Here is a 24,641-nt window from a genome sequence, read left to right as displayed (position 1 = left end):
CATGGCCTTAGGGAAATTATTTAACTTTGCCACATGACACTTTCCTTTCCTGTAGATGAGAAGTTATAGTAAAGACTCACTTTCCATAATCAAGGGAGGCAAAAATAGATGAACTGGAAACTGCTTTACCAGTCTTGCCTGAAAAGGAGTGAGACAGAGACAGCAAGATTCAAGTACTTGGCCAGTAAGGAGGGTTGATGCACCATGTCTGACACATCCTGAATTAAATCATCCCCACCCCTAAGGCCACTGCAAGGACGAAACTTCACCCATTAGGCTATTTGATCAATACAAAGAACTAAGTAATAAAAATGTAGAGGCCTGTTCTGTAAGCCAAGAGTTGTGAATAAGGAGACCAATGAGTTAAGAGGGGAGGATTAGCAACTTGGCTTTTAGTGAAGTCTCCTCTCTCTAGAGTGCAAATCAGAGCAGTAGCTAGGCATTACATAAATATTTAGCAAATGAGAAAGTCTCCATTTAATGAGAAATTATTTGGTGAAATGAGCTGGGGAGAGGGTTTCAGTAGCACAGTAACAGAAGCTGGCACTGCCTTCTGCCCCACGGGATGCTGTGGTTCTACTTCTGTTGCGTAAGATAGGATCTCCAGCTGGGATAGATGCAGGAAATATAACTCATTACTGAAATGCAAGAGTCTTTCAGGGTTAAACCACTGTTAGACCAACCAGATTCATTCCCCAGTCATGGAATTTGCCTAGCAGCAGCTCTGGGAGATAACTATCTCTCTTCATAGCAGTGGTGTTGCAGAGAGGATGGTCTAAGGATAGTGGTGATACCAAGTTTGTAGGAAGTAATTTTTTTTTTCTTTTCTGTTCAAGGGCTCAACTCCATTTCCACACCTTTATCTGCATCATTAGGCTGTCGAGATGGCAGTTCTCTACATAAATGTTAATTACTATAAATCTTTTAAGATGTGTTTCCAAGGGCTTAATGCCTCAGTCTTCCTTTTAATTACATGGAGTGGTTAGTACAACTCCTCAGCTATATCCCAAGGCCCCTTGAGAGTTCTTCCCTGCTGCAGTTTCCAGTCCATGAGCACTCACAGAACAAGTCCTTCAGACACCTGCTGTCTTCAAGTCTTCAGTGAGATAATGACCTGACTGCCATGCCTGCTCCTCCTGGCAACAATGAACTCTGTGCACAGACAGGCTGAGCATCACCAATTGCTGCAGTTAACATTCCTCTCCTTTCCCTCTATCCCTTCAGCTTGGTGGGGCTGGAATTATAGAGACCAGCCCCTTGTTGGGGCAAGAACTTCCATAGATTGATATTCCATATACTGACATAACAAAAAGGGAGAACCAAACCTCCTCAGTCTGCTGTAAAAGCCCAGTAATAAAACAGTCACACAGCCATGCTGGGGAAGTCACTCAAGTGCTGAGCACAGCTTTGTCACTGCAGCTGTGACATGTGTGCATCAGGGGTGGAGCAGATGTCATTTATCATGCCCCTACAGCTGGGAAGAAGGAATTACAGTTTCCTCAAATGCAAGGCAGTTTCTAAGTGAACAGCAACATTTGAGATGGCAAATTAAAAATAACACTGTCCTTTGGAAACTGCTAAATTTAAAAGTCAGCTTCTTGAAAGCTGCAAGATAGCTAGTTCCTCTCCAGGGAAAGTGAGTAGGAGCTTGTCTATGCAGGGAAAATGTTTGGAATAGCAACTACCCACCAGTCTCCCACGCAAACACTCATACTCTATAGTTCAATACTGGATTAAATGAAATTACACAAAGGCACTCACTGCAGAGGACATCAACCTGCTCACAATAGCTCTCCTGCCTCAGCTCATCCTCTCTGCACACTAACCATAGCTTGTTTTGCAGCAGTAACCCCATAGAGATGAGCACTAGGATTTGCCCAAGACATGAGAAAAAAAGGGTCTTTTAAAAAATATTATGTGACTGAGAAGCATCACTTTTTCAACAACAGTACAGGTTCAAAACTGTCATCTATATCACAGATACCTGCCAGGGAAAAACTTCTTGGGCAAATGACTGACTGAGGCAACTCCAGAGACTCAGCAAAAACCTCATAGCTTGACAAATTGGCCCCAGCCTATCTCCAGTTCTTAAGAACTACAATGCCTTGGTGAAGCATCTCCACATTTCTGTCTACTGCTGGTCCACTAGAGGACAACCTAACGATGATTAATTCCTTTGGCTGATACAATGAAAGGTCCATACTAAAAATGCTGCTGTCAAATCTGGTTTACAGCCCATGCTGGGATTGTTTGTGGTATGAGTGTGCTAGGCTTCTTTTATATTGGTACAGAGAACTTCTAGTCCTGACTGATACAGCCTTATGGAGCTCCAAATAATGGTGCCTGCAGCTGATGCCAGCCTTTAAACTTCCAGACAGACCTAGTTTTTATAAAACAAACCCAATCCCCTGCACTGCACTCAACCACAGAGGAAAAAGCTGGCTGTTGCTGCTGGTTTTCTTGCAGGCTTTTGACATAATACTGTGCTTTTTATTTCAGGAAATGCTCAAAGGTACAGGATGATCCTTTTACCCTGGTAACATGTGATTTAATCAAACCATAATGGAGGAACCCAACTCATGTATAAACAGTAGGCAGGAAGGACAACAAAATCATCAGAAAAGAGCAGGCTACTGCTCTGGCAAGGCACAGAAAAAGAGCAAAGCAATTCTCAAAACCCAAAGGAGTTCCTGCTTAGTATTTAAGGCCAAAAAAAACGAACACAAAATCTGAGCTAGCAATAGAGCTCATTTCTGGAGCTAGGAAACGAATTACCTGTGGCAAGAAGTGGAACAGCAGAGAACTAATTACAAGTGTCTCAGGTTGAAAATAGTTACATGGGTGAGAGGGTCAAAACAACAGAGTTTTCAGTGGGCAATTTGGTGCTTGACATCCTCCTACCCCACTAGTGGGAATGTGTCCATGACTCAGGGATGAAAACTGCCTGTATCTCTGCAAGAGAGAAAGATACACACCGAGAGCAGGAGAGCAGAGCTACTTAAAAGGCAAAATCCGCTGTTTGTCTCCCAGTGACGATAGCAAGAGCAGGCTGGCCGGCAGTCGGGAGGGAGCAGATCCTGCCGCCCCCTCGGGGTGGGCTGTGCGGGAAGGGGCTCCGGCTGCAGCCCCGCCGGGCACTGCGCAGGGAGGAGGGCAGCTCCCCAGCCCCGCCGCTCCCTCCCACCCCACGGCGAGGGGGGGATGCTCTCAGACGACGTGGCTGGCGGAGTCAGCTGCTCCTTGATGTCAGTACCTGCTCCGCGTTGGGCGGGAGCGGAGCCGCTGCTCGCCGGCTCGGGAGGGCTCCAGCCCCCGCAATCTGTCCGACCCTCGGCCGGGAAAAGGGGGCTGGGGGGGGATCACCACATGGCCTCAGCGGATCCACCGAGGGAACCTGATCAACTTTCTCCATCCCTGGCACCAGGGCTCGGTGCCATGGCTCCCGCCAACTCCTCCCGCAACTTCTCCGCACCCGAGGCTCGGAACGGCTCAGGTGAGCAGGGGCTGCGCGGGGGCGCCGAGACTGATGGATTGATTTTTTTGTTTTTCTTTGATAGGGCCAAGTCCTCCTGCACATGCCTCTTGCGATGCTCCTGCCCAGCGGGGGCCGAGGGGCAGCCGGTCCCCACCCCCGGGCCGGAGCAGCACCCGCGGCGGGACAGCTCCGGGACGGGCGGGGGGGTCCCCGGGGGGCTGGGGCAGCCCCCCCAAAGCCCCTGGATACGGCACAGCACCAGAACATCACCGCTGGCCCCAGAGGCTTGAAGCTTTTGTCTGTGAGGCAGTAACAGCCCTTTGGTTTTAGCTGCAGGGAGGAGATGAAGCCGCCCAGCTGGGCAGGGAACACGGCAAGGAGGGCATGAGAGAGCGCTGGGGAGGGAAGCAGAGCTCCCCGGCAGTCTCATGCTTTCTTCACGCTACAAAAATCAATGGTTCAGGGTCAGGCAGGCCAGTTCTCGATGGTGCAAGTTAGTGAAACTCTTCAACAGAAGGTGCTTTACATGTGGTCTTTGCCTCCCTCTCCACCAGCATGTCCTTTATAAACTGAGCACATACCTTAGGTGCCTCTTTCCAAAATGCAATACAGACAGTTTCTTCTGTACCTGGGCATGACTGAGGGCAACAATTGCCTTAGAGAAAAAAATATTAGACCCATCTTCATTCAGTTCACATAGCACAGTCCCCCTTTGGGACCTTTCTAAGAGAGTAACAGGGCAGCCACAGATCTACAATCAAGGACAAATAAATTCCTGAAGCTGTTTCAGTGAATAAAGTACAGCCACCTGGGTGTGCACAGAAGCAGCACTGGAAATTCAGATTCAACCTTATCTCAAGATGAAAGAGGCTTTAGAAAAGAGATAACTTTGAGTATTTGATAGGCATGCACTCTTGACTCCAGCCCATAATAGACACATGGGCTAGAGCTTCACATGAGCTTCCAGCTAAGGACACTTGAAAGTCCTGCTTGTACAAATACCAGCAGCAGGAAAGATGCTGCAGCCCTGTTCAGAACATTAAGCCTTTGGGCTTGCATGTGTTTTGCTTTAAGGCCAACTGAGTTAATTCCAAATGTTAAAGGGTCACCATGAGCACTCTATTGATTCTTCTGCAGGAAAGAGACCTTTTGTCCTAATTTACAGCTAACCAGGCAGCCTTTACATTTCACTCATACAAACCATTCTCACCACATTCATAAAGTTTGGGACTAAAAGAGACAACTCATAATAGCTGTACACAGAACAGCATAACTACAGTCAGCCTTCCAAATTCTGGTCTGCCACCTTCAGGTATTAAGGAGGTGTGAGACTTGTTTGGATGTTGAGGGGATGCACAGGCTGGATGCTGAAGATTAAGTATCATATCTCAATAGAGTGCTGATAACAGTGAGTTATCTATCAAAAGCCATGTCACATGGGGCATTTCCTTTCATTATTGAGATGCCAGGAAGAACAAGGACCATTTAACCCCCCACAAATGGCCTGGACCAGGGTTTTTGTCTTACCAACCCAGCCTGGCTTTCACCTTCAGGCCCCTGTCAGTTGTACTGTGTCTCAGTGGCTGCTTTGTCATTCATGTAGAGGCTTTGAGATAAAATGGTGCTGCAACAGCTCTACTGGATTCTGATCTTGGCTTCTACCTAAGCTGGCTGCTTCCTAGTGCCAGCAGGACTGAGGCAGTGGCAGCTCATCATGCCCCTCTTCTAAGAGCACTGAAATATTACACAATTGGGATGTCACACACCTACCTTTCCAGCCACAGGCTAGGGGTGTAGCCCCAGTCATCTTGCCAGTTCAGTCAAGCTTCTCTATGCCAAAGTAAACCTGGAGAAGTTTGTACTTAAGAAATCTAGAGGTCAAAGTTGGCAAATAGCACCTCAGCAAACAGACACCACTGTAGCAAAGACAGATCCTTATGAGTATCTGTTCTTTCCCTTCATCTCATTTTTAAGAGTTCTCCCTACATTCTGTTGGAGGAGACCTCTCCACTTCTACAGGTGAAGGCTGCTAGGGAGATGGAACAGCAGAGTGACTGGAAGTTTTCCAATTAACACCACATTGTATCATCTGCAATTCAATAAAAGACAAGCAGCCAAGGCTTAGGGGCTGTCATGTGTCTCTAACAGCCACACACAACTCACACAAAGCCTTTCCCCAGAAAAAAAAAAATCAGGTCTCACAGGAGAGAAGTAATGAGATGAAATGAGATTTGCCTCAGCTGAGAAGGTGATTTAAGACTCCATCACACACTGCACATGACAGCCCAGCAGAAGAGAGGACCACAATTGGTGCCTTAGCCCCCACCCTCTGTGCCCAAGAGCAGAGATCCCTGTGGGTTGGCACTTGGCTTGAAAATGTGATTTTAAAGCTGGGCTGGGGACAGGGCAAATATGAATTTGATTGTTTGGGTCTTTTGCTCCAATCAGCAACAGTCAAGCATCAACACTGATGAGCTAAGCGTGTTTAGGCAAGAATTTTGCCTTTGCAATCCACCTACATCCAGAAGAACACAGACAATAGCTTAAAGCCATTTTTTTATCCATGTACAACTAAGCCATTCCCTGTTGAAGGGCCACTCAAACATACTGCCAAATCCCTGTCTGGCCACACACCTGGATTTCTTTCTAGAAAATAAATTAGAAAAAGTGATAAGGACAAAGAAGGAAAGATGGAAGGAGTGCATCCTCTGGCCTAACCCTTACAAGAGAGGTGAGACACGGCCAGGGTACAGTCCCAGCTCTGAGCATTTAGATAAGCACTAGTTTTCTGCCTACATGGTCAATGGACTGTGTCTCATACTGTACAGCAACAGACAAATCACCCAACAGATGAGCTGAAGCTTTCTGACACAACAGCTTGAGCACTGACAATACCCATTTTTTGGCAGCCCACCCAGATTTTGGCACCCACAGAACTTTACTGCCCTGGTGTGGAAAGCACCAGCTGGCTCATCCACTCCCTTCACAAGGGCTGGACATGCAGCATTTCCTGGAAGAAAAGTTGCTATCAACTCCAAGTGCAGAAGCACACCAGTCTGATGTTAGTCCCCAAAAAGAGAGCTGGGGAGGTTCAAGTCAGGACAGAAGTACATCAGAAGAGCTGAGGAAAGACATCTATATATGGCCTGTACTGCATGCACTGGGTGGCAGAGGAATTGTCAAATCCCCAGCTAAGCCTCTCCAAGTACAGCAGAGGGTCTAAAACATCATTCCAAGCTGTATCTTTGTGGGGGATCCAGCTGCAGAACAGGGCAAGCACACAGAAATGTAGAGAAGATGCTTCTAGGTTGTACTCATTGCTTTGGTTTGTTTTGGCAGTAGCAGAGAAGCCAGCACCATACACCAATGTGATCATGCCCAGTCTCTTCAGCATCATCTGTTTCCTGGGCATTGTGGGGAACCTCATTGTCATCTACACTATTGTCAAGAAGAAGAAGCTGAGATGCAAACAGACTGTGCCTGACATTTTTATCTTCAACCTCTCCATTGTGGATCTCCTCTTCCTCTTGGGCATGCCTTTCCTCATCCACCAGCTCCTAGGCAATGGCTCCTGGTACTTTGGAGCTCCCTTATGCACCATAATCACTGCCCTGGACACCAACAGTCAGATCACCAGCACCAACATCCTTACGGTGATGACACTGGACCGTTACCTGGCTACAGTCTATCCTCTAAAATCTACCTACGTCAGGACCCCATGTGTTGCAGCTCTAGTAATCTGCTTGGTGTGGCTCCTCTCCTTCCTGACCATCATTCCCGTGTGGATGTACGCAGGTCTCATGCCTCTGGAGGATGGGACAGTCCGTTGTGCCCTCTTGCTTCCCAACCCAGAGACTGATATCTACTGGTTCACACTCTATCAGTTCATGCTGGCATTTGCTGTGCCACTGATTGTGATCTGTGTGGTCTATTTTAAGATCCTCCAGCACATGGCCACCACTGTGGTCCCATTGCCCCAGAGGAGCCTCCGCCTACGTACCAAGAAAGTCACCCACATGGCAGTTGCTATCTGCTCTGCCTTTTTTATTTGTTGGGCTCCCTTCTACATCCTCCAGCTGGTCCACCTTGGCATTGACACACCATCCATGGCCTTCTTTTATGCCTACAATTTTGCCATTAGCTTGGGCTATGCCAACAGTTGCCTCAACCCCTTCCTCTACATTGTCCTCAGCGAGAACTTCAAGCGCCAGTTCTTAGTGGCCATTCACCCTGCAAAAGAGCCATGTTGCACCAGCAGCTCTGCCAACAACAACAGCATGACAGAGGCTAGTGCGTGTCTGAAACTGGCACCAGAATCCACCCAGCAGACTCAGTTTCTGGAGGAATTTTCCTCACGTTCACTGCCTGTGACTGTGGCTGTTCACTAGGACACTCTGAAGTGACCACAACAAAAACTTTTCAGATCTGTAAAGTCCATGGAGAATCAGCAACTTTAGGCAACTCTTGGTGAAGTGTATGAACTACAAACTTCCACCTCCAGGAATCCAGGTGCCTCCTTTTCTCATTGCAGGGCTCTGCTCCTACACTGCCCTTGGCATACAAGGTGCTGTATTCTGTCCCTTCTTCCCACTCCTGCACAGGAGGAATGTCATACAAGACATTGGGTCCCTAAGGAGGATGGATGGAAAAAGAGAGAAAGGACAGAGGATTTCAAGGGGGAATGTTCACCCTGGAAAAGTAAACCCTCCATCCACAACTCTGCCCAGCAATTCCCTGCCACTTGTCCTGACCAGGATTCCTAAGCACTATGCTAAGATAGAGCTCTTCTCCTTCAAAACTTGAACCTTTAAAACATGATGCCATTTATTTTTCTTTAAATAAATCCAAGCTACAAACTTTGATGGCTGTACTCACATCCTAGAAGCAAACAGCACAGAGATCTTGGGGCCAGAAGTCTCACCTAGGTCTGCCACTTGCCCTTTTGGTCCAGCCCTCTCTGCCTCCAGTGGACTCTGTTGTTTGGCAACCAAGGTATTTTCATGAACTGGCAAATTTTGATGCTAATCCTAAACATTTCAAGCAAAATCAGGCAGATAACAGTTGCACTGCTTCAAGGGACTGCAGACAATTCTCAAAACTACTGCTGCTAACACCAGCTTTGTGGCTTGTCATGCCAATGAACCCATTTTCACACTTCTAGTTCCTCATGCTGCTCTTGTGCCTCACAGTCTGCATGGCCATCAGGGAACACAAGCAGAGGGTTTTAAACATGATAAAAAACCACAATGTGCAGAGATCTGTGAAGGAAGAAGACATGAGAAGGCAGCTCAGAGGAAGCAGAGTTGCTTTATGCAGCTTCCTCAAAATAACAAATGCTTTACAAAGTTAAGAGGGAAAATTAAATGTCTGTGATTTGTATATGTGGCTTTAACAGTCACAGATTAGAAAATAACTTTGCTCATTACAAAAACTAGAGAGAAGAGAGCACAGATCAGCTAAAGGGGGGGATTACACCACAGCCTGTGCAGGGCTCACGGCGGAGCTGGGTATTGTTCAGCACTTTGTCAAGCATGGAAGAACTGGTTACTGTAGATTAAGTTAATATAAAGAAGAATTAAAAAAATCAAACAGCACAAAAGAATTTGTAACTCGCTTATGATTTCACCCTGCCAGCCACCCACAGTGTACCCAGAGCAGAAATTCACCCTTCCACAGCTCCACAGAAGAACCGTCACCTGCCCAGGGCTTCCCAAGCCACGTGCACAGGTATGGGTGCACCTGACGCTCACACCCTGCACTTGCAGGTACAGCCAGTACTCCAGCCTACACCCTGCAGCAAACACACAGCCAGTCACTCACCTCTGGCGATCAAAGCAGCCCGGGGTGCAGCACCAGGGCTTTCGGCAACATCAAGTGCAGCACGTTGCTTTTTGAGTCACTGAAGAAACTTCATAGCAGGGTCTGTGTTTTCATTCCAGGCTCTTTCAACCTCCACCCACTGCAGCAGCACATTCACACCATGGCTGTACAGTACCTTGTCAGTTTTTCACCCCTGTTTTCCTGGGCAATAAAGCCAGCCACACATGGAGCTTTCAAGCTTTGACTTTAAAATCTTTGTCCCATTTTAATAGCCAGAGATTTTCACCTGTGCCAGTTTTTCATGGAGCTGCTTTTCTGTTTGGTCAGTACTCTCCCCAAAGGACTTGGGAGCAAAGGTTGAGGAAGATGTGTGCTGTGCCAAGCCAGACTTGCTCTCACAACAAGGAAAGCTATTGTGTTAACTTCCTTATGGGACAAAGGTAAAGACTAGCACAGTGCTCTGGGAAAAGGAGGTGGTAATGTCTGAGTAAGTTTTTCTTTCCTCCTTTAATACCAGCAATAAGAACCAGGGAAGTGAAAAGCAACTGAACTGTCAGGGCTCTCAGAGAGCAGTATATTGAAGATAGATTCATGCTTACAGTAAAGGTGTTTATGGCTGAACCAGTCTGTTCCTGTCTTAAATGAGTCAGTCTGGCCCAGTGTGGTAAAGCCACGTGCTAAAAACCACAGAGGCAGTGTGGGCTAACCAAGAAGGGTGGACAGCACCAGCTGGTGCCACACTGGGAAGTCTTTGTGGGGTAGACCTTTTCCAGATTTCATCACACAGAAGTCAAGGCACAGCACACAGGCATCTTTCCAGACTGAATTCCTGTTAGATCTCATTTACATGAGGGGGAAAGCCACACTGGTCCCAACCCCATGGACAAGGCTTCCCAATTAGCTGGTGTCCCAGCAAAGGCACCTGCCCCTTCCCACCACTCTGCAAAGGCTCATGGTTTCCATTCCCTTATGTTCTTCCATCACCTCATGTTCTTCCTACCTGTTCCCAAGAGGCTTCCTAGTCTTTATGTTCTTCCATCACCTCATGTTCTTCCTAAGAGGCTTCCTAGTCCAAGAAATCCAGCCTAAATGCTGGCTGTGAGGTCCCCTCCCTTTCCATATATACTCATAAAAGCTGCAGCAAATGCCCCTTGGGAAGACAAGGATATGAATACATGTGGATATGCTGGAAGCATGGGAAGAGGTGCAGAAAAGAAACTAGCAAAGAACACAGACAGCTTGTTGCCATCTTCCCTAAATCACTCCAAAGCACAGGGCAAGATGAACCAAAGACTCTGCTTTGAACAAAACCTTTTGATTAAACACCTTCAGAGGTGTCCCCATCCCTAGGGTGTTAAGTTCTTCCAGTAGCTGTACAATGTGTGCCTTGGTATGACCCATTTCAAACATCCTACTCCCCCCTACTTTTCAGAGCTGGCTTTGTTAAACTGTTGATGTTCTGGTTTGTGTTCAGCTTTACCCCTTTATCTATTCCACTCTGTGTTTATTATGTGATCCCCTTGTCTCAATGCCTCAGATTGCAGAGCCTGAATAAAAGACATCACTGAGTAGAAAGGGACACTACTCCTGCAGAGAAAGGCAGCTGGGGTGCTGACAGAGCTGTCTGAACAGCACAGTGAGAGAGCACAGATAAGGCAGCACGCTCCCTGCACTCCTACCTCCCACACACAGCCCACTGGTCTCTTGCTTGAGAAGCTAAGGGAAATCCAGCTAAATAACCAGGGCAGGGGGTGGGAGAAAAATCACCCCCAACACCAAAACGTGAAATAAACTATTCCATCTCACTGTTCAAATCAACAACCTGCCACGCTGGATGAGACATATTTCCTGGGCTCCTTTGGCTAGCACTTGTCCCCATGTGTTCATGAGCTGCCTTGTCAGACAGCAGGAAGACAGATGGGTTCTCTTCACCCCCTCCTTTTCCCCTCCCTGTCCTCAGAGGTGTGACTGAAGCCACATGTCACAGTTCTGCTCTTGATAACCTCCCACAAGGGGCAGATGGCCCAGTTACTTTTACTCTGACTTTCCCAGCTATCAACAGAGCCCTCTTGGCTGGTTGCTGCAGGATTCAGTTCCTGGCTTACCCTTCTCAGTTACCTCTTTTCCACTCTGCAGATCCCCACATCCACAGTGGGCAATAAAATACACTCCTGCCTTCCCTACAGTCACAGCTCTGCCATTCCATCCTGAAGGATAAGCTGGAGCTGAGGTCTCCAAAGCCCTGCCAGGCTGGTGGCAACCTTCCCCAGACACCCATCTCCAGCTGAAGCCAGTGCTCAGCTCAGCCTGCCCAGGAGCAGGCTGCAGCTGTGACAGAGTGAGCACAGTGCTAGTAGCTGTGGGTGGGAGGAGGGAAAGGTGGGGTGACTCACTGGCCCCTGGGACACAGCCAGAACCTGATGAATCGTGTTTCATCAATTCTCCTGAGTTGCTAATTGGACTCATTGCATTCAATAGACTCACCGGTGGGAGAGGAGCCACAGGCAGGTATAGATGTGTTCCCAGCCCAGCTCACACAGCAATGCCCTTTCTCATCCACCTTTCCATTAGCAAAGCAACACAGCTAAGCCCTCATACCCCTGTAGCCTTTCCACTTGCTCCAACCCTGCTGCAGGGCTGGGGAGGGAACCACACACAGCAAAGTGCTCACACAGCAATGCCCTTTCTCATCCACCTTTCCATTAGCAAAGCAACACAGCTAAGCCCTCATACCCCTGTAGCCTTTCCACTTGCTCCAACCCTGCTGCAGGGCTGGGGAGGGAACCACACACAGCAAAGTCTCACCAACACTTGAGAAGTAAAGGGGAAGGGATGTCACATCTACAGCCCTCACCTCCCACCGGAGGACTCCTCCAGCAGATGGGGCCTTTTGGTGCCTCCAGGCAATAACTGCTGTATTTTGAAGCTATAAATACAGGGCAGCACTTGAACAGGAAACTCACTGCATCACTGGAGGGAAAATCTTTGCTAATGTAGAGCCCTGATTGCAGGAAGACATGAGAGAGGATACCTGCTCTGAGAGCCTTCATGCTCTACAAATATTCTATTTTGGGAAACAGTTCCTACAATGGTGAAGGACCCACTAGTCGTTCCTCTCAGAGTAAGGTTGTGTTGCCTATAGAAATCATCACTCCTGACCTCCCAGTCTGGCTCACGGGACAGCAGGCACACTGGCTTCTCCTGAAAGGTAGAGCTGGGCTTCAACAACTGCATAGTTACACTTGAGAACTGGCTTGCTTCAGTATGAGACATGATGGTGCAGAGAGTGGTGCTTCCATATGCACTTTGGAGTGTGCTATGGACAGGCATGTTAGAAAAACCTCCAGGGCTGTCAGCTCAGGACCTCTCACCATCTCTAAATGCTGCTGGAGTAACAACAACATTCCCTAGGGTCAAGCCTTTGTATGAAGGATTTCCCTTCCAAAGCAAGGTCAGACTACATCAGCATCACCCTCCCCAAGCACAGCAGCTGAACAACATAAGCACCACTGAAGTCTCAAGGCCCTGCAGGTCCACACAGGGTTGATCCCTCGGAAATGAGAGCCAAGTCCAGCCCATCACACCAGGTGAGTTTGAGTTTACATCCCCAGCAGTCAGCAGGATTTTAGCACAACAGGGAGCAGACTCTGCCCCAGGCAGTGACTGCATCATCATCCAGCACTGCATGAGAAAGATCTGCAGGGTCTGGCTCCACAGAAATGCCTTTGGGGCACCTCTCACCATCTCTAAATGCTGCTGGAGTAACAACAACATTCCCTAGGGTCAAGCCTTTGTATGAAGGATTTCCCTTCCAAAGCAAGGTCAGACTACATCAGCATCACCCTCCCCAAGCACAGCAGCTGAACAACATAAGCACCACTGAAGTCTCAAGGCCCTGCAGGTCCACACAGGGTTGATCCCTCGGAAATGAGAGCCAAGTCCAGCCCATCACACCAGGTGAGTTTGAGTTTACATCCCCAGCAGTCAGCAGGATTTTAGCACAACAGGGAGCAGACTCTGCCCCAGGCAGTGACTGCATCATCATCCAGCACTGCATGAGAAAGATCTGCAGGGTCTGGCTCCACAGAAATGCCTTTGGGGAAGTGACTTTTCCAAGCTTCAGTTACAGTGACACACATAGGTTTTGGTTTAGGCTTTAAACCTTATTTCTTCCACTTAAAACTTCGTGAACAGATGAGTCAACCCTTCCCGCCAACCTGTGCTCCTCTGTCCCCTGCAGGTTTCCACTCGCAGGGTAGGCAGGCTGAGAGTCAGTGACATCATTTTAATTATGCTGCTGTTTGGTTATTAAGTTGCCTTTTCTAAGTCTGCAGGAGCTCTTACAATTATCTTCCTACACACTCTGCTGGAAGCACAAAAGCTTGGCTGCCATGCCCTGGTCTACCAGCCACTCCTCAGGGGAAAGCAGAGCTCTCCTTCAGCAGCCACAGCAAGGAGAAGACTCCTGCCTCATCCAGGAGCAGTGCTTCTCACACCCACACCCCACTGCAGGCTCAGGGATTGAGTGCTCTACCTCTTCTCCCATGAGGCTTGACCACAGAAAGCCAAACACTAACATTTTTGCACATTTTGGCAAAGAGCACTCAAAAAGGATAATTGTGATGATGGAAATGGTGGGTGAAGTTGCCACTAATGAGAGCTTCTGGTCTTACTTCATGAGGATGCTGGTTCTTGAAGTTTCAGCAGTCAGATCCAACTGGAAACAGGTTTGGAAAGGAGCAGACTCTTCATTACAAGGGTTCCCTCTTTCCTTCCTGCTTGCTCACAAATGAAGACTTTGGATTTCAACTTGCACAAAACATTCTGAGGATTTAAGTCTCTCCTACTCCCTTTTTTTTTTTTTAAGGTCAAGTAATTACAACCTCCTAGATCAGAATCCTCAATTTGGACCTCCAAGTGCACAGGCTATGCAAGATTGTCATGTTACCAACACCAACTGCTTCAGAAGAGGAAAAAGAGGAAAATGTCACCTCTCAGAGTGCAAACAAGTTGCCTGTCCTTAGCTTTTATTCAAGACCAGATATTTGCCTCGGCCAAGTGCTGCTACTGAAGCAGCACATCAACATTTGCTCCCAGGCTCAGACACCCCGTGCCAAGCCACAGCCCCCAGCCAGGACTGACACAATCTCTAGGTTTAAGAACACAAACACTGGCAGCTCATTGAGAAGGGATCCATTTGCTAGAATTAATATTCAGTCTTTCTGCAGCATAGGAAACATCAATTGTTTGGTGTGAAATACATTGTGTCTGGCTTGGGAGAATTTTAATGAGACGTCCCCCCTCTTTTCCTGACACTCTCAGACTCAGTAAGAGGGAAAAAAAAGCAAAACAATGTTCCAGTATCTCCCCATCAAGCCTGCATCATAATGACCCTATCAGGCTAATTAGGATGTCTCCTGTGAGCTCAGGAAGGCTTTACCCAGCAAATCCAGTCCAGTGTTCAGTATATTGCTGAAGCACAGCTAATTACTCCTGGTATAACAGGGAAGGGGAGCAGACCAGCTTCGTATGCAGCTGGGAAAAGGGCCATGCTGAATCCAGTCAGGGTTTGGCTTTACCTCTGGTCCTACTAGATCTCTTGGTACACTGAAAGCTACAGGATGGATGAAGAGACTGGTCTAGGTAGTTCTTAAAAGAACCAGTGTAAGGACCTACATGCCCTAGAAACCCCTTTATTTAACTTCAAACCCCTCTTCCCTGCATTCCAGCCACTGGATAACATGTGAGCCCCTCACAGCCCAGATCTCTACACCACTAGCCTCATTTGTCATCTTCTCTGTTCCCATGGCATTGTGTCCGAGCTCAAGCTTGCTAGGAATTGGTTAGAGCTCCAGTCAATATCCTGCTATTTTCTCATCTCCAGGTTTGGCTAAAGCACATAGCTGAAGTGCTAGTGTGCAGATGGAAGATAAGGGTGTGGTGTCAAACAAGGCTGCACTGAGCTGGCCACCTAGCTGCACATGGAGACTTGGCCCAGTTCACATCAGTGTCAGCTTATTTCTTCACAACTGTTTCCAGTCAGGCCTGGCAGGTAGACTCAGTCCCTCATTTCATAGCTGTGTGCCCTTGTTTCTGACTGCCATAGTTCTCCCAAGTCGAGAGAAGTTTCTTTAGCAGCAGTAATTCCCAACTTAAACATTTGTGAAACTTCTCAAGTTATCATCTGTGCTTGGAGAGGAAAGACTTGAAATAGTGAATGGGGGGAGGTTATAAGCTCTAAATGCAGAAGCTGGGGGGGACAGACAAGCAGCTGTGGACCAGACACCAAGTGCTCTGCTGTGTTTCCATACCATGCTCTTTTCTGTAGACCCACAGTTTAACTCACTCCTATAACAAGTTAACCAGGGAACCTGCCTTGAACAGCTGAACATGCTCTGATCCTCCAGAGGGGTGCAAGTACCACCCAGCCTCAGCACCCACGTTCAGACATATTTAATCCATTCCAGAATGGTATGGCACCATACACATTGCACACACATATCCATGAGGTCAACACTCATTGTGCCACCACAGGCACCAAGAAGTCCATGATCACACACAAGGCAACAGGCCAGTTGCACAGGCAGCCTCACACCCCTTCACTGCTTGGCCACAGGAGGAAACCCAGAGTCTGTTGTCATTCACACCACTGCCTCCACTAGAACTAATGACAGGGGATTAGAGAAGAGCCAAGCAAAACAAGTTCTGAGTCATGCCAAAAGTTTCTTCTGTGGCTGCCCAAGAATGGAGTTTGACATTTTGGGGCTCTGATTTCACCATGAAAATGAGCTGCCAAGAAGGAAAGCTGACATATTGCTGTCCTTTAGTTTCTTGAATCTAACAATTTAAAATGCTTTACAAGTATTAATGACCCAAACCTCAGACAACGGCTGGAGGCAGGAGAATAATGATGACCATTTTATCCTTGGAAAGTGTAGGCTGTCATCTCAGATAGAAATCTGCAGGACTGCTGAGAAAAGCAACTGCTTATCTTTAGTCTGTTCTTTAGCAGAGGAAAGGAAGCCAGAAAAAAAAGTAGTGATTCAAGACAAAGTTACCAGAAACACTTGTCTGCAGCATTACCAGTGACAGATAAAAGCTGCAGCACTGATGATCCTGCCAGCATCAGGGATCAGGCAGCTCAGCTGAGCCTTGGTGTATTAGAGACAGGGCATAGCCTCCATTTCTTTAATCTCCTCAAATCACTCCATTGTACTAATTCTTTAAAATGTGCTTATTCCAATAGCTGCAAAGACATCAGATATATCCCATGAGCTGGGAGAGACAACCAATGAGACTTCAGATGAGTATGAGTGTGGCTGGGTGACACGTAGCTGACTTACAGAAGAACTAGCAGAAAACAAGCTTCTGCAAACCAGTAAAAAGCTATGAGGCATTAGATGTGTCAGGAGTGCTGTTCAGGAGTGTTTAATCTCTTCTTTAAAGAGGAGCCATCAATACTAATGAACTGCAGTTGTTACAGTTCAGTGCAGAAGCCCAACTTCTAAATTCTGTATCTGAGTGTTGATGCAGTAAAGGGACTCAGTGCCACAGGAGCACTGGCTCTGTAGGAATTCTCCTACTCCTTTGCTGCTGAGTTGGATGTTACAAGCATGATGGAAGACCTCAAAGACAACACTGCCAGTTCACAAAGTTACTATCTAAGCAGCAGTCCGTATTTTGGAACATTTTCCATAAAAAAAAACTTTGAAGAAGCTTGTATCTGCACACACAATCCCCAGAACATAGTAATCCCAGGACAGAAAGCAGCAGGACACAATCCAACTACTGCAAGCTCTGGAGAAATGGGACTTACCGATAGAAACCCTTTGTTGCACCTCCTGTGGAGATAGCTAAGGGATCAGTCCCTATCAGGACAACACACCAACACTCAGTCACAAGCAGAGAATTCACATCACATTTTTTCCCCTTGCAAGAAGCTGTTGGGTGGAATCCATTGACTCATCTGCAAAGGAAGGCTTTAAGATGTGTCTACTTTGAAAGAAACAATAATCCCAAATCACAGGTGGAGAGAACCTCCCATCAACTAGGATAGGATAACTCATGAGGATACCAATCAAGTTTCAAGCAAATACCACAGTTCCTTTGCTCCTTCCTTGCCTTGATGATCTGCTAGAAAAGGGCAGTGCTGTCCCAACAGGGTTTGACTGGTAAAGCACTGCACAGAGGGAGGAATCTGGGGGTGGCACTGGTGGTGGTGAGGGGACAAGAGCTGGCAGAACAGGGCACCAGGAAACAAAACTCAGTTTCCTGCTGGTCTCACAATCAAACAAGCCTGACTCCTGAAAGAGCAAAGCTGATACATCTCAGGGCAAAAGCAGCTTCTGGAAGAGAAGAACATAAAGAACAATAGGAAAGCTACAGAAATTTTACAATAGATTTTCCTTTTAACCAAATTAAAAGATGAAGAAGGAGGAAAAAAATAAAAGGCTAAGAACAGGTTTGGTTTCATGAAATCAAAATAGGAACTTTTATGGCTTGCTTTTATTAACTCCCAAAAGGAAAATTGCTGTCTGGATGTGGGAGCCACTCAGCAACCTGTGAGATGTCTGCCTGCACTTGGACAGTGTCACACATAATGAGGACACAGCTGGCAGCAATGGCTCTGCAAGTGCCTTATATTGCCCCATCCTGCTGCTTCACATCACAGCTGATATTTCTGTCTCAATGGCAAACACCTCCAGAGGGGAAAAAAAATTAGCCTCACTTGAGTTATACCTGGCTGGGAGAAGAGACAGTGGGAATGAGTATTGATTAGCAGATGCTGTGCTACTTTTGAAACTTGTAAAATTATCTTAGGTGACATTTTTACAACACCTTCTGGCCCATGTTATGAGCATTAATAATTTCATGCTCATAACATGGAGAGGGAAGAAAGGGATTTATCTCAATTTCTACAGTTGGAGAAGCTGGTGCTTATGACAGTGGTAATAGGTTCCAGCAAGACTCAAAACCTGATTGTTCCCCTGTGATTTGCTCACCAGGAGTATTTACATCTTTGCTCTCCAGACTGCAAGAGGAAGCAGCAGCCTCTCCCCACACAGGAAAGCCACAGATGCACACACACCTTCCAGATTGAGATGAGCTGATGGCACTTCAGAGGCCTTACCCTCATTAATAACATAAGGTAAAACCATCTCAATAGCTTGCCATACATTTCTTTCCTCCTTTTCACTCCTGGCCTGATTTGCCCTCTTGGGCTTCTACTAAGGGGTTCCTTTAAGGTTCCCAGGAAAGATTTTCATCAGCCTCCAAGGCCAGGACAAGTGTGTCAACTGGACAAAGTTGGTCAGTTTTCATCAAATAACTAGAAACAGGACATCTGGAATCAAAAAGATCCATGACCAAGGGAAGAGACAGATGCAAGGAAGCCTTAAGAACTTGGCAAAGGGACTAGTCAGCACCATTCATGCCACTCTGGGAGAGGAAGTGGTCAAGAGAAACCAGCAGCACCGTAAGTGGCTTCTTCTAAGCTCCTGAAGGAGCAATGGGCACTGGAGACTCAGTGAGCCAGGCAATTTCTGCACTAAGAATAGCCAAAGGGAAACAATCTTCTTGTTCTTTTATGAAAGAAATTGTGGGTTTGGTCATTTTTAAAACAGACCACCTCAGAAGTTGGTCCTTGTTACTTTCTGCTAGGGAGGAAAGTAAAGAAGGAAAAATAATCAAAGCCAATTCCAAGTCTTTCAAGTAGACTTTGAACTTACAACTATTGAGCTAATTAAAACCAGAGGAGTTTTACCAAAATCTATTGCAGTCTTATTTGCCTTGTTAGTAGCTCTGTCAGGAGAGTTCATTTTGACTACTTAGAAGACTGCAGCTTATAATACTGCTGTTTAGATGGCACAGGGGTTTCAAGATCTCTGTTCAGCACCTCTTCAGGCTTCCCTCCTGTGGGGAACAGTCCCTGGACATGCCCATGTTGTCTTATTACCAAACTAAACAAAACCACCAAAGCACAAAGCAGCACTCAGTGTCAGCAAGGGGATGTTGGTCACATCACCATCTAACACATATTGAAAGGTCCTTCCTGAGCCTGTGAGAGCTTCTGGTCTGCATGTTTCCATCCTAATTTCCTCCCTGACAGCAAGAAGTATTTTAACTGGGCAGAATGAACCTGGTGCTCAGAGCATTGCTGCTGAGATATTCCAGAACTTGGATGACTGGACTGAGTGAAAACTTAATTTTCAACCTTTACTTAGGAAAGGTCCCTGCCTTTATACTCATCGACCTGAAAGCAATTGCCAAGCTTTGCTGGGCATGAGCCCATCCCAGCAGCATGCTGAGCAGATCTGCATCTGAAGAAGGGGCAGCAGCTTTCCCTGAGCATCCATCACAGGCTCAGCCAGCAGGGCTGGCACACACCTGGCTGTACCTCCAGGCTGGCACAGGTTTGATTCCACAATCATCTTCCAGGGTCAAATAGGGACACTTTTCCAGCAAGACTGCCCTTTCTTCTGGGGATTTATTCTTTATATTACTATAGTTCCCATCTTCAGTTCAGGCCTTAAAAGAGCATTGCTGCATGAAAATCCCAGGAATTTTCCAATCCCAAACTCATTGTGCAAAGGCACCAGCTCTTTCTGTACCTTGTTTTTGTTACTTTGGTGTGGAGGGAAGTTCTTTGTGCTATTCAGCCCTCAAATCAGCAGCACTCGAAGTAAAGCTCGTCAATAGCCCTTTTTTAATTTAAAAGCTGAATGAATTTCAGCTGATAAAATGACTTGTGCGGCATTTTTCCTGTACTGTATAATTAGTTTTAAAAGTCAACCCCTGTATTTGATTTTCCATGAAGTCAGAGACAGACTTCAGTCTGTACTTTTGTGCAGTAACAGAACCAGAACTGAGTCAATCAATATCTTTTGAATGCATTTCCCTGCAGCTGTGCTCCCACCTTTATTTACTTCCTGAAACATCCTCTGTGCATTTACTTTACTTGGAGAAGCCAAAGCCTGAAATTATTCTTCTAGGTGTGTGCCTAAGAACTATCCCTGCTGTTCAGGCACAGTTGAGTCAACACAACAGGAGGATTAAACATCAGGTTTTATTATGAGCACGACTGTGCACACACGGGCCTGTTGCACAGTGTGTAACAAGCCAGCAATATGTGCTGAGCTGCTGTAAATGCAGTGATTATTTATATAGTCACAGATAGTGCATCCACACAGGGGAGGCAGATCTGAATAGCTACAGCACAATTATAACCCTGCCATTACACTGGATAACTTCCTAACAGACATGCTAGGCTCCCCCAGAGCACAACACAGCCTTTGAGCCAAAGATCCATGAGCCAATTTACATGGAAAATTAGGAGGTGTCAGAAGAGGCAGAACTAGACAGGTCTCAAGGATATTAATTCCTGCTCCCTTACTCTTAATCTTTCAGCATATCATTAATTTAAGATTGTTGATGTTAGACTTTCGGCAATGCTGTGAAAAGGGGGAATATTTCCCCTATGCTGTGCTTATGCTGAGTGAAGACAAACCAGCTGAAGGACCAGCCTGCCTGTGCAGGGCAAAGCACTTCAAACCCAGCCAGACCAACACCCTCACTTGAGCAGCAGACAGACCCTGGTTTGCTCCCAGCTCTGCCCTGCCTTCTGGGCTCACCCCAACCCACAGCATCTCTGCTTCACAGCCTCCAACTGCCTGCAGCAGGGAAGAGATGACAAGTGACACAAAGCTATTTCCAAAGAGATGTTAACTTCAAAAGTTACCCAGCACCATCCGCTTCCTATTTTCACCTCCTCTCAAGCTCCTGGACCAGAGCTGCAGGCACCCAGGGCCACAATGGCTTTGCTCTGGAGCCCATCTCCCTCCCACCAAGCACTACAAGTTGTTAATCAGAGTTTGATCCACAGGGGTGTAGAGGACACCCAGCACCCTGCCAATCTAGTCTACCACCTATGAATTTATGATACAACCGCAAGCAATTTGCTCTGGGCCAACGAAGCAGCAGCCAGTTAATTTGCAGCTGGGTGCAGTTACATCAATAACAAAGTGGATAAGGGATAAAAACCAGTAGTGCCTGCTACGAGCAAATTAACTGTCCATTTAGGCAGAGTGGATCACAATAATGAGCTGATAGTGGTATCAGTGAGTCATTAGAGGAAAGAGACTAGAGCTCCCATTGGATGCTGTTACCAAGTTTAAGCTCTCCCCAGAAGCTAGGGCTTCACACAAAGGCAGGGCAGAAAAGGCCATTTCCATCAGGTTTAGCAAATACAGCTGGGAGATGTGGGGTTTGGCCACCCTACTTCCCACAGGGCCCTCCAGCCCACAGCCTGGCCCTGCCCATCAGCACACAGCAGCTTCTGCACATTTCTTGGTTTGAACCTGCCACCTGGGATTTGTTTTCCTCCTCTTTTCCCCAGACAGCAAAGGCTGGAAGCCCAGAGGATCATTACTTCTTTCCTACTGGGTGTATGACACAGCAACTCCCATCCTGGATCTCCAGGTCTGGCCATTTAGGCTTGATTGCAATACAAATACCTGTGGTGCTCTAGTTAATGCCTGCAGTGCTGCAGCCCCCAGCAACTGAGGAACATCAGGCAGGCTTGACACCATTTATAACCCAACACTGGCAGTATCCTTCCCCCTCCAAAGCTCTCCCTCACAGCACAGGAAGCCAGTCATTCAGGGCCTTCAAGAATAGATGGCAGCAAGCTCAGCTCTCCAAATATGAGGGTGCCTGTGAGGTTTCTCCCACCCACTTGCTGCCCTTTAATAATGAGTTTTGGGTTATCCTTGACTATTGGTGCTTGGTGCGACAGGATTCTAACCCTCTGGCATTTTGACTGCTATAACAGGGTCAGCATCAGTGGAAAATGCACTGGGTGTGACAAATCTCTCCTCTGGGATCACATGAAGTCTCCTCCACCTCAAGAGGGAAGCTGCCTATTGAAGGCAAGGGCAGCAGCAGTTAAAAATCAAACCAGACAACTAGACCAGGAGTACAACTACATTGCCACACACACTGCTGCTGTAGGTAGTGCTGCTCCTTGTGCCTTCATGCTGAATTCACACCCTGCCTTGTTAATAAGGCCTTTTGAGACAGGCCATGAAATTACATAGAACTGAATTAAAACCCAAGACTAAATACCACATTGGAGGCACCCTTCTTCCTCCCAGGAGCCTGAGCGTATTTTAACTCAAAGCTAAGAGGACTGGCGAGGGGAAAGTGGTGTATTTCTCCATTATCTTTTCCCCACTTCTTATATGAAACACCAAGCAACAGCTCCAGGAACTCATTTCTCATGAGTTGAAGTAGTGGAGAAGAAGCAACCATGCAAGACTGCTGCAGACCAATGGAGGAGAAAGACCTCAGCAGCCATTTCAGTCTTCCAGCTGAAATAAAGACCCCTCCTCTCAGCAGACACCCCAAACCCTGGACTACAGGCTGTCAAACCAGCTGCCTCTGCAGCAAGGCTCTTTCTCCTCCCAAATCTCTACTTCTACCTGCAGTTTTTCAAGAGTTTAGATTAATTTAGTGCCACAATTAAGGCTCAACTATTAGTGTTCTTTATCCTGAAAGGCTGCAAAACCAGGAAATCCTTCATATCTGAGCAGGGCCAAATCATTCTACATTGAAGTTAGGGCACCAGAGCTGAGTTTGTGCAATTAACAGCAAAGGATTAATTAGCACACACTGAACCCAACCCAGGCCAGTTCCTAGTTTGCAGCTACACAAGAAAGAAGCTGGACATCCTCCTGCAGCAAGCACCTGCTGAGACCTTGGTGGAAAGACACCCTTGACCCCACCTGGTTTAAAGTTGAGGACTCAGTTGGGTTCTCTCCCCTGCTCCAAAAGAACCCATGACTCAGTTGTGAATCACCAGCCAGCCTCCTCATCTCATCCACCCAGTACCAACCCTGCACATGAACAATTAGATCTGTTGTCATGCTAAGCAGCTTGCTGGGCCCCTGCGGACCCGACAACTCCTCCTTTCACCGTCTGGGTTGCAGGGGCAGAGATATTTTTAGTGCAGTCAGTGTCTTTTAAACAGGACATGGAAGCAGCGCTTTTCTGGCTGATGGAGCAGCAGTAGCTGCAGAGCTGTGCCAGAGGCAGGGAGCAGGAGTGCCCAGACAGATAAATCAGGCAGAGCAGGGAGGCTTGAGGGAGTCTGAGGTGTCATCAGAGCAGTGCACAACTCGAGATGCCCTTTGCAGCCCAGGTCAGCGTGCTACACCCTCCAGAAGGGGCCCTGCTCTGGCTGCAGGCTGAGGGACAGCTGCCCACAACGGTGCAGTTTACTCGTTTGGATAAACCTGGAGACTGTCACCTCTGCCCATGGACAGTTAAAGGAGCAAAAAAACCCAGAACAGATACTTCAGACAAGGAAAAAGCTTTTCCCAACAGCTGTGCAGGCAGACAGCAGCTCTGCCTCCATGGAGTAGTGACCCTCCAGCACGAGCACATCAACCCACAGGTGATGCAGGACAGGTTTTTTCAGCTCCTCATCATCCCAGCACTGTGGTGGACAAGTATTTCCCAAACTGGTAGGCAAAATTATCCATTTTTCCAAGCATGCTATGGGCTGCAGGCACTGGCACAATGAAGGATTGCCAGCACTGGGTCACACTATCCTTTACCCTGTAAGGTAAACTACATCCTACAGAAGTAGCACTGCTTCACTTGGATGGGGATGAAAGGTCTCATCAAAAGCAAAACCAAAGCACAGACTCCCAAGAGTATAAGAAATAATTCACTATGTTGCTCTCGAGGAAGTGATATTAACTAAGCCCTGTCACTCACACATGAAACAATTTCTGCTTTCTAGGTTGTTCAAGAGCAGTTTTGTGAGCAGGTGACATTTGAGATGGGGTATGTTTTAGTTCTTTTTGCTAAGTGCAAGATAACATTTGATTTCTAAGATAAAAACTTTATTTCAAAAAGATAGGAGTTTCCAGAGTTAATTACTCACAAGCTTTTCTGACAGCAAATTAAGCTGGTGACTGTGCAAGACAGAAAACAATTCCCTTGTATGATACAGGGACAAGACATTCAAGGATCTGCTCAGCTTTAGGGACCCTTCAGAAGGCAGCAGAGCACCTCAAACCCTTGAGCAGCTCAACAACTCTGCAAATCAGGAAACCTACATTTTAAGGATCACTTAATGGGCTGCAGTAGCTAGATATCTTGTTCACATTCATCCTGGTAGGACTTACTCCATTCTATGTTTGGAGGGAAAAAAAGATCAGCCTCCATGTGCTCCCTGACAAAGAAAGTTCCCCAAACCTTGTTCCACCACTGGTGCTGGGAGCCTGGCTTAGGCTCTGCAGGAGGTTCCTTGCCCCCCAGGAGTCATGTTCCCACCACAGAC

General features: G+C 47.1%; 1 protein-coding gene across 1 annotated transcript; it reads left to right on the top strand.

Moving 5' to 3' along the window:
- Positions 1 to 3,435: 3,435 nt before the first annotated feature.
- LOC104393176 (melanin-concentrating hormone receptor 1-like) lies at positions 3,436 to 7,863 on the top strand. The gene is made up of 2 exons (XM_010002647.1): positions 3,436 to 3,493; positions 6,815 to 7,863. Exons 1-2 carry the CDS (start codon positions 3,436 to 3,438, stop codon positions 7,861 to 7,863), a joined length of 1,107 nt encoding a protein of 368 aa, XP_010000949.1.
- Positions 7,864 to 24,641: the final 16,778 nt, after the last annotated feature.

This window comes from Chaetura pelagica, unplaced genomic scaffold (genome assembly GCF_000747805.2).
Source record: "Chaetura pelagica isolate M959 unplaced genomic scaffold, ChaPel_1.0 scaffold47, whole genome shotgun sequence".
In the NCBI taxonomy this organism is placed as follows: Eukaryota; Metazoa; Chordata; class Aves; order Apodiformes; family Apodidae; genus Chaetura; species Chaetura pelagica.
Note: the sequence above shows the minus strand (reverse complement) of the source record. Positions and strands in the feature narration are given on the sequence as shown.

Excerpts from the sequence above, each read along its gene's own strand:
- LOC104393176 (XM_010002647.1), top strand. The coding sequence starts at position 3,436 with ATGGCTCCCGCCAACTCCTCCCGCAACTTCTCCGCACCCGAGGCTCGG. Across the intron at positions 3,494-6,814 it reads CGAGGCTCGGAACGGCTCAG|TAGCAGAGAAGCCAGCACCA; the intron begins GTGAGCAGGGGC and ends TTGTTTTGGCAG.